This window comes from Danio rerio, chromosome 6, assembly GCF_052040795.2.
Source record: "Danio rerio strain M-AB ecotype USA chromosome 6, GRCz13ab, whole genome shotgun sequence".
In the NCBI taxonomy this organism is placed as follows: Eukaryota; Metazoa; Chordata; class Actinopteri; order Cypriniformes; family Danionidae; genus Danio; species Danio rerio.
In genome coordinates this window covers 11,746,302-11,756,516 of record NC_141026.1, presented here as the reverse complement: position 1 = coordinate 11,756,516, position 10,215 = coordinate 11,746,302, and the positions used below count along the sequence as shown (strand labels likewise).

Genomic DNA, 10,215 nt, shown 5'->3' with positions numbered 1-10,215 from the left:
GTTCGAGTCCTGGCTGGGCCAGTTGGCATTTCTGTGTGAATTTTGCATGTTCTCCTTCTGTTGGCGTAGGTTTCCTCCGGGTGCTCCGGTTTCCCCCACAGTCCAAAAGACATGCGCTATAGGTGACTTGAATAAACTAAGTTAGCTGAAGTGTATTTGTGCAGTCTTAAAATGTCTTAAATTCCAAAGTCAAAATTTTTAGGCCTTAAAAAGTCTTAAATTGACTAAAATATTGTCTTAATTTTCCTTTGTTCATGTAAATCTTTAAACATTTTTAACTGTAGTTATCCTCATAATGGTTTAATTATTTTCCTGACAATAACATTATTTTAAAAGTGCTCCATGTATTTACTGCTGAGGACACCGACCTGGACAGATTGTTGTGCATAGATTTATACTATTATACTTTTTAAAACTTTTAAAACATTTGTTTATTTTAAAGATAATTTATGTTGAAAAAAAGTTCACAAAATTACACAATATCTAAAATATTTCACTAAGAAATATCTAAAACATTTACATTTTTAAATATTCGTTTATTATTGTTTTATTAAATCTATTAAATTTATTTTTGATAGGGCAAATAAAAATCTTTTCCATATAAGCCAGTTGAAAAATTCCTTAGCCTTTAGCCTTTTATGAGTCTAGAATTTCATTTATAATGGTCTTTAAAAAAAAGTCTTGCTGAAACCTGCAGAAACCCTCTGTGTAGGAATGAGAGTGAATGGATGTTTCCCAGTACAGGGTTGCAGCTGGAAGGGCATCAACTGCATAAAACATATTCTGGAAAAGTTGGCGGGTCATTCCACAATGGCGTCCCCTGATGAATAAAGGGACTAAGCTGAAGGGGAAAATGAATGAAGGCATGTTGTCTAATGCCGGTATTGGGTTTTTACCCAGGTAAGGTTGGGTTTAGTTTAATCAAAATCAGTTTTGGGCTAAAAAAAAAGGTGGTTTGAGTTTTGTTGCCTTGAGATCTACATTTCAGAGCAGGTTTTATTCTGAGTTAAGAGAAAATACCCAAACTGGACCAATCAGCAGTGAGTGAAGGAATATACATGCATATTTAAATTTAGCAAAGCCAGTCAGTCCTCTGCATCTTTTTATTTGCTCCAATTAAATGTGTTTTACATTAAAAGCATTTTTAGTCAAAATTGTCTTGTTGTTAATAATTTGATTTATATGAATTACAGTTGGTGGTTTATTCCACTGTGCTGACCCCTGATAAATCAGGGTCTAAACCGAAGGAGGGTGAGTGACTGACTTATTTATATACTATATACCCAAATAGGTTTGAATTGTCAAATGATATTATAATGGCTTTAAAATTACAAGTTAATCAATATTATTATATTGTAAATTATATATATTATATATAATATTATAAATATTTACATTCATTCATTTTCTTGTCAGCTCAGTCCCTGTATTATTCTGGGGTCACCACAGCGGAATGAACCGCCAATTATCCAGCAAGTTTTTACGCAGCGGATGCCCTTCCAGCCGCACATACACACACTCGTACACTACGGACAATTTAGCCAACCCAATTCACCTGTACCGCATGTCTTTGGACTGTGGGGGAAACCGAAGTACCCAGAGGAAACCCATGCGAACGCAGGGAGAACATGCAAACTCCACACAGACACACCAACTGAGCCGAGGATCAAACCAACGACCCAGCGACCTTCTTGCTGTGAGGCGAACGTGCTACCCACTGCGCCACTGCATCGCCCTAAATATTTACATGTAATTTAAATCAAGTTAACTCTCTCTCTCATTTTATTTATTTATTTTACTGTGCTTTAGAAAGTAACACATGAAATGCGGATTAAAAGGATAAAGCATCCAAAATGAAAATGTACTCACTATTCACTCACCCTCAGGGGGTTTCAAAGTTTTGAGTTTGTTTACTCTGATGAGCACTAAAGACAAAGCCGGTCACTATTGACATCCATAGTAGGACAAACAAATAGCAATAGTATCTGGATGCAGCCTTCATGATGCAAGCTGAGATTGCATCCCTCAACGATGCAATGTCAGACACAATGCACTCAATGGAGTGAGTGACGTCACTGTGACAGGTAGGGTTAGGGGTGGGGTTAGGTGAGCGCATTAAAAAGCATTGGATGCAGCTTAGATTGCATCAGGTCTGCATCCAGACCCCTCTCACAAATAGGCTTTTGATTAAACTAAATTGGCCGTAGTGTATAAATGTGAATAGGAATAGTTGGCGGTTAATTCTGCTGTGGCAACCCCAGGTAAATAAAAGGACTAAGCCTAAGAAAATTTATGAATGAAAACAGAAAACTAAAGAAACTCAAACAGGGATAAGTGAAGGGTAAATAGGCTAGCTAAAAGATGACAGAGTTGATTTTTTTGGTGAACTACCCCTTTTAAAACTACTGCTTGGTGATCTCGAAATTAAACTAATTTAAATATATATATATATATATATATATATATATATATATATATATATATATATATATATATATATATATATATATATATATATATATATATATATATATATATTCCCCTCAATGCAGTTTTAAATAAAGCACCATTGAATGACCTTCAAACGCGTCATGCGTGCATCCGGGTGCCTGATTAAATAGAGGGTCGGGCATGCGCAGTAGCTCCTCAGCGGTTCGACCTCTGCAGCCGGGTAAGTGAAGGAGAGCTAAACCGAGACCGGCGAAGCTAAATTACTACAATCTTGTCCCATCATTGCGATTTACCCGCATTTATTCATCACATTTACTCTGTTTTATACACTAAAGATTATAATCTCCTTGTAAACGCAACTATTTGTTGTGTAGTCGCGATTTGAAAGCTGTGATATTGCGTTGACCTTAAACTGTCGGCTTTTCCCACAGAGACAGACGCGGGTTTATTCCTTACCACAGTCAGCGAGCTCTACCAAAATCATGTACGCCTGTGCAAAGTTTGTGTCCACACCCGCACTGGTGAGTATGAGTTTTGCAGTAACTCAATATCAAAACCGAATTATGCTTCCTTATTATAATGCAGGAGGCCTGCAGCACTGGACTTTTACCATGCAGCGCGTGTTAAATCCGTCATCTCCGTCCAAATCAAAAGCTGCTGCTGCAGGATTCATTTGTTTGCATGTCATTGCGGTTAAGATGTCAACGGCTAGCTGTTGTGTTGCTAATGCTATCACCTGAAAGGCTATTCCCGGGAAGTCAAGGTCATTATAGTAATCTGACAGCAAGCCTTGGTGCTTAATAGTTAGCTGAAATGTGAAATTAAAGCACAACTCATTGAAATATGCTATATTAAAGCTGAAGTGTGACATTGCTAGTCATTGCTGCTGGTTAATTAAAGCTGTAGCATGATTTGTTGCTGCTGTCACTGAACTAGCTTCAACAAACCATTTTTATTGAAGTTTAATGTTTTATTCAATTGATCTTGAAATTGACCTATTGATTACTACTCATAGTAATCTCTTAATTGTGGCAAATCTAAAATGAGTGGTTTTCTTCTGCTACCTCTTGACTCAGTTACTGAAGCAACAGTTTGGTGTGTGTGTGTGTCAGTCTTAACTACAGTAATCAGTGTATTGGCATGTCTTGTGCACTAATGTCACTTTGATCTGTGTCTCAGGTCCGCTCTGGTTCAAGGGCGCTGTACAGACCACTCTCTGCGTCTGTGCTGTCCAGGCCAGATGTCAGCTCTGCAGAGGTGAGTGCTAAACGTATTCGCCAAGGCCATATCTGATACTTATTTGCTGCTGTAAATGGGCATTTATGTATCTTTACCAATTGTTTTCCATTGGAATAAAAAAGCTAAGCTCCTAAAAAGTTTATTTTTTTGGTGACAATTTTAGTTTAAAGGGATTTTAATAGGCAGTACAGAGTTGACAATTTTTACAAGGTTCAACAAAATTGAACTATCAAACACCTTGAATAAATAAAATAAAATGCACAAAACGGGTTTGACAGTAACAAATGTAAAGTTGACATTTTTTTTTTATAAATGTTTGAAAATAAATGTAAATGGACATGTACTTTTTTGCAATAATAACAGGCAGTTACAATGAAAATACGACTGACAGAAGTATAATGCTAACAATACAGATATTACTTTTTTGCAACAAGAGAAATATGACCATTTTAAAGAAGTATAACAATGTTAAAGCAAAAAGTACAATGAGAGAAAAAGAAACAAAGTAATAAATAATAAAGACGGAGGGTGTATAAAAAAATAATACTAATTAATGTAGAATATTAAGTAAAGCACATGTTTCATAAGTTTTAACCGCTTGTTATGAGACTGGTATGGTAATCAATTACAGTTCCAATTGGACAAATTTACTTGTATGGAAATAATTGCTTCTGCCATCTGCAGACATTATTTGAAACTTCATATTTTGATGCAAATATCATAGAGTCTAAGCAATACGATCAAAATTGGCAACTGCCACAAATTGCTTTTCATGCGAACAATTAAACCATCTCCAAGTTAATCCACAAAGTGTATCCTCTTTTAACCATTATATTAGCTTGACTGCTTGGCCAGAAACTCAATAAGCACTTTTTTTTATCCAGTAGTTTGCTAGCAATGAAATAACCTGACCTCTGTTTAATGTTTCAAGTGCACCACTATTTGCTCAGTTCATACAGACTTTAAATGGTGTTTACTGGAGTTACAGTGTGTTGCACTAACTGTGAACTTGTAGTCTTTTGTTCCATTACCTGAGCTGTGGGATTTATCCTACTGGATTAATTCTTCCCAACTGGCTGGAAAACGCGTTAAGTCAATATACTAATTACTGACAGGCCTAGCTATTAAAATGAGCTTAAATCAGGGGGGAAATCTCTGTAGGGACGGGTCTGTAGATCACCTTAAAGGGATCGTTCACACAAAACTGAAATGTCATTAGCTCGATCTTTCACTTGTGCAGATCAGTTTGACTTCTGTTGATCAACATTAAAGATATTCTGAAGAGAGCTGGAAATCTGTAATCATTGACTTCAATAATATTTGGTTTTCTTACTATGGAAGTTAGTGGTTACAGGTTTCTATTTTTCTTCAAAATTAAACTGTTCATTAGTAAGTAACCCAAACTTGTTTGAAAGTTCTTGAGAGCAAAATCCAAATGTTCACTTTTTGCCAGGACTGTTCCTAAAAAGATAATAATAATAGTAATTTTCTCCTCTATATGGACACTTCCTTTTGTAAACTTGTCCAAGAAAGAGTTATGGTTTATTTTGTGAATTAATATATATGATTATAATTTTTTTTGTTCTCTAAAGGCCAGCCCAGCCTTTCTGCCACAGACTGCCGGCTCCCAGGTTGCAGTTCGGGGCTTTCAGACAAGCGCCATAAGCCGTGACATCGACACAGCCGCCAAGTTCATTGGTGCTGGAGCCGCCACTGTGGGAGTGGCAGGTTCAGGAGCTGGAATCGGAACAGTGTTCGGCAGTCTCATTATCGGATATGCCAGGTACACTAAAACAACATGAACACCTGACGTGATCCCTACCTTTTCTCTCCACTATTGTCTGATAAAGTATTGGTTGCTTGTGGTCAGCACCAAAAGTCTAGTGGTATTGTGCACCAACATATAGAAGTGCTTCCAGCAACCCGAGTTCGATTCCCAGCTCAAGGTCGTTTGCCGATCATTCCCCTCTCTTTGCTCCTAATGCTTTCCTGTATGAAATGACCACTTTCCTATATCATAATAAAGGTGAAAACTCCTAAATAATAATAATGATAAAGTAGTATTGGATGCTTGAGGAAATGAAGAGTTTTTGTTATTAAAAGGAAACCCTAGAGCAGGGATCAAGCTTGTTCCTGGAGGTCTGGTGTCCTGCAGATTTTTGCTCCAACTCTAATCAAACACACCTGAACAAGCTTATTAAGGTCTTACTAGGTATATTTGAAACACCCAGGCAGATCTGTTGAGGCAAGTTGGAGCTAAACCCTGCAGGGCACCGGACCTTAAGGAACGAGATTAGTGACCCCTGCCCTAGAGGGACAAATGCAGTCGTTTTAAAGGAATAGTTCACCAAAAAATGAGTATTTTCACCGTTTACTTATCCTCAAGAAGTTAAAAGTCTTTGAGTTTCTCTTTTCTGTTGAACACAAAGGAAGAATTTTTGGATAAATTAAACCCAGTAACCATTTACATCCATGGTAGGAAAACCTCTGCCAGGGGTGTTGAACTCCGATCCTAGAGACCCGCAGCTCTGCAGAGTTTAGTTTTAGCCCTACTGAAGTTTTAGCCACACTTAATTGTATGTGTATCAAACATCCTAAAGGACTCAGGCAGTTTGATTTGGTGTGTTTAATAAGGGTTAAAGCTAAAAAATAAGCTCTCTAGGGACCCCTGCATTAGACAAATTAGGGCTGGGTTGATATCGATGAGAACTCTGGACATTTTTACTCAATTTTGATCCTAAGAGCCAATCACACAGCAGCAGTATACAACAACAGGATTCTAAAGTTATTAGAGATTCACAGAAAATAGGCCATGCCGCATAACCCAGTATTGTTTAGCACTTCACTTTCCTGCCAGCAGTATCCGCCTTCAGTCATGGTTGGGATAATCTTTTAAAAGGGGAAGCATCAACAGCTTGTATCAATGTATATCATTATCGTTCAATATAGAAAATAATTATCGAGATTGCATTTTTGGCTTATTGCCCAGCCCTAAGACATGCACAACTGATAGTTGTTCATTTTTGAGTGAACAATAAGTATACAGTTGAAGTCAGAATTATTAGCCCCCCTAAATTATTAGCGCCCCTGTTTATTTTTTTCCCCAATTTCTGTTTAATGGAGGGAAGATTGTTTCAGCACATTTCTAAGCATAATAGTTTTAAAAACTTATTTCTAATAACTGATTTATTTTATCTTTGCCATGATGACAGTAAATAATATTTTACTTGATATTTTTCAAGACACTTCTATGCAGCTTAAAGTGACATTTAAAGGCTTTACTAGGTTAATAAGGTGAACTAGGCAGGTTAGGGTAATTAAGCAACTTATTCTATAATGATGGTTTGTTCTGTAGACTATCGGAAAAAAAATTAGCTTTAAGGGGCTAATAATTTTGTCCCAAAAATTGTTTTTAAAAAATTCAAAACTGCTTTTATTCTAGCCAAAATAAAACAAAAGTCTTTTTCTAGAAGAAAAAATATTATCAGACATACTGTGAAAATATTCTTGCTCTGTCAAACATCATTTGGGAAATAGTTAAAAAAGAAAAAAAAAAATCAAAAGGGGGCTAATAATTCTGACTTCAACTGTACATCTCACATTTACTCCCCCTCAAGTCTTTGTCTTTATTCTGTTAAACATTTAACTCGACGTCTCTAAGAATTAACTTTTTTTTTTTCTTCATTTAATAAACCAGCACAAGTCAAAGCAGTCCTCTATGTACTTTATTTATATATATATATATATATATATATATATATATATATATATATATATATATATATATATATATATATATATATATATATATATATAATTTTTTTTTTTTTTTTTTTTTGGAAATTATAACATTATTATTATTGTTATTATTATTATTCATATTTTATAATTAAGAGCTCTGTAATTACAGTAATCCAGTTATTGTACTGTTCAAAATATTTTAAACTTGAGCAAACTCATCCTGACCTGCATTGCGTATTGGGAGCTCACATCTGTTTTCTGTGACCTTAAGCAATAATGTGGTGATGAGTGGCCCCTGATCAACAGGAAGAATTTTAATTTCAAATTTTGAATTGAAAAATCATATGTAATTTTTAATTGACAGTTTTTGTGAATTGTATTTAGATTGACATTTGTTTGTATCTTAATAAAATGAAGTTGTTAATGTTTTTGTGTACATTGATCTTGCTGTGAAATAGCCATAAGTTTCTCATAGCATTAAATACGTAAACGAGTGACCCCTGACCTCTCCCTGTCTCTCGCAGGAACCCATCTCTGAAGCAGCAGTTGTTCTCATATGCTATCTTGGGATTTGCCCTGTCCGAGGCTATGGGTCTCTTCTGTTTGATGGTGGCTTTCCTCATCCTGTTTGCCATGTAAACACTGCTCCGTCCACCTCCTCTCACAGCTGTGACGACGCGTTTTTACACTGGCTACCAAAAGCGTTCTTTGTCGGTGTCACTAAAATTGTACATTTTTCCAAGTTTTTGTTGAAGGCTGATAAGATAAAAGACATGTATTGTAAAAATGTATCCAAATACAGAATAAATACATGTATTTCACTATTTAAAATGTTTGAATGGCCTCTTTTGTGTATTGAGGATGGTTATTCATGGGTGATTTTAAAGTTATTTGGGATTGTTTAAAAAATAAATAAATCTGACGTTTATATTGTGTAATTTAGTGCTGCACGATAATGGGGGGAAAAAACTGATTTTTTTTCTGTGACTGTTTGGATTTTGAAAAGATTTAAATAACTCTTTGTGAATTCATATTTTTACATTGATAAGGGAGTGTGTCTGCATAAAATATATGGAAATTGCTAATTATAAATGAATACAATGGAGCAAAAATACAAACTAAAGAGTGCTTAATGATTTTCTTAAACATTATTGAGGTAAAAAATAATGTAAAATATCACTACTGTAGTTTCCATTATAATAATTTAAAATATTTGTGAAAGCTGTAGATTTTATAATTTGATTATTCTACATAGTCTCAGGCCTTCAAAAAAATAAGAATGAACTCAACATCGTAGCTCCTGTGATGGAACTTTTGCAGATTTGCAAATTGCAATATTAATGCTGCGATGATTTCTGCTGTATTATTTTACATAAATGTGATCTTTTACAGAATGGTTCAGACCTTATGCATTTGTTAACCAGTTTTCCCTCATATGGTCTTGTAGGTGATAAATGTAGGATAAGATGGGCTGAAATGCAAATTTGATCTGATGAATTCATTACCGAGTTGCATTGGTTAAGTGTCTAAAATGGTCCTTATAAAAAAAAAAGATGATGAACTTGACACAGAAGAAATTGACACAGACTCCAAGTAGCATGTTGTTGTTATTTTTGAGTTGCATATACTTTAAGTAGGTGTTATTTAAATTTTTTTGTAATATACATGGAGTTTCTGACTTATCTTTTAATTAAAACCTTTGTAAATTGATTGAAATAATTTTGTATTGATAGTGTTTTGACATCTTATATTTAAAAATGGGAGCTTAAATATTTAGGTATTTTACAATCGTGTATTCATCGTACCACTTGTAGTAGGCCAATTAGCCCTCAATCATTTATTAATGAATTATGTAATTATATTTTTGATATTTTACTATAAAGGCTAAATTATACTTGTTTTTTCTTTCCTATAATAACATCAGCTAAAGCATTGCATGTATTCTTTTAAAAGGACTTAAAGTTGTAAAAAAGGTGAATATTATAAGTGTTTCTTACACTGCATTGTTTTTTGCTCAGTAATTTTAATAAATTGTTTTAATTTAAACGGGTATTGATCAATCTAATTGCTAATTTTATTAGCTGTAATAGGCCTTTATAAGAAGTTTAAATTAATTATTGCAATATTGGGCAATTGTTTTATTCATGTGTTGCTTTTTTTGCAATAAAGTTATGGAAAAGTCATGTAAAACATATCTGTATACCTGAATATAGGTTACGTCTTTACTGTCCTTGGCCAATCACATACACTCATGATTAGTGCGGAATAAGCATTATCTAAATCAGTTTTACACGGATATAGATTGTTGCGTGTTTTACGATATGCTGTAATAAATTTGAACATGCGTTGTTTTTCTTTTACGAATATGTAGACATTGCATGAATTATTAGGTCATGAAAATCTTGAAAGTCTTTGAAAAATCATGTAAAAGTGGAATTTTAGTAATAAAAATGTCTTCTATGAATCCTGTATTATCTGAACATTTGTAGCAGTAACTAGGCGCAACTGTAAGGGGGCGACATTATAATGCACACTATTCAATGTCTTTAAAGCAAAGTACATAATACTCGGGGTCGTTAAGACTTTTTACTATATATATATATATATATATATATATATATATATATATATATATATATATATATATATATATATATACATATACATATACACACACACACATTAGCAAGATATAACAGGTTTAGATAACCTGAGCACAAAAGACTTTTGATGGTTAACTTTAAGTCTAGCAATGTTTGTCTCGCGCTGACTGCCAGCTGCCAG

At 34.4% G+C, this 10,215-nt stretch overlaps 1 protein-coding gene across 2 annotated transcripts; it reads left to right on the top strand.

Moving 5' to 3' along the window:
* Positions 1-2,645: 2,645 nt before the first annotated feature.
* Positions 2,646-8,262, top strand: atp5mc3b (ATP synthase membrane subunit c locus 3b). Of its 2 annotated transcripts, XM_087256228.1 has the most exons (5): positions 2,646-2,671; positions 2,883-2,972; positions 3,631-3,708; positions 5,283-5,473; positions 7,956-8,262. In XM_087256228.1, the coding sequence occupies exons 2-5, from the start codon at positions 2,934-2,936 to the stop codon at positions 8,068-8,070; spliced, it is 423 nt and encodes a 140-aa protein (XP_087112354.1). In that variant the 5' UTR covers positions 2,646-2,671; positions 2,883-2,933; the 3' UTR covers positions 8,071-8,262.
* The last annotated feature ends 1,953 nt before the right edge of the window (positions 8,263-10,215 follow it).

Coding starts and splice junctions, on each gene's coding strand:
- atp5mc3b (XM_087256228.1), top strand. CDS start 2,934: ATGTACGCCTGTGCAAAGTTTGTGTCCACACCCGCACTG. Junction 3,709..5,282: donor CAGATGTCAGCTCTGCAGAG/GTGAGTGCTAAA, acceptor TGTTCTCTAAAG/GCCAGCCCAGCCTTTCTGCC. Junction 5,474..7,955: donor CTCATTATCGGATATGCCAG/GTACACTAAAAC, acceptor TGTCTCTCGCAG/GAACCCATCTCTGAAGCAGC.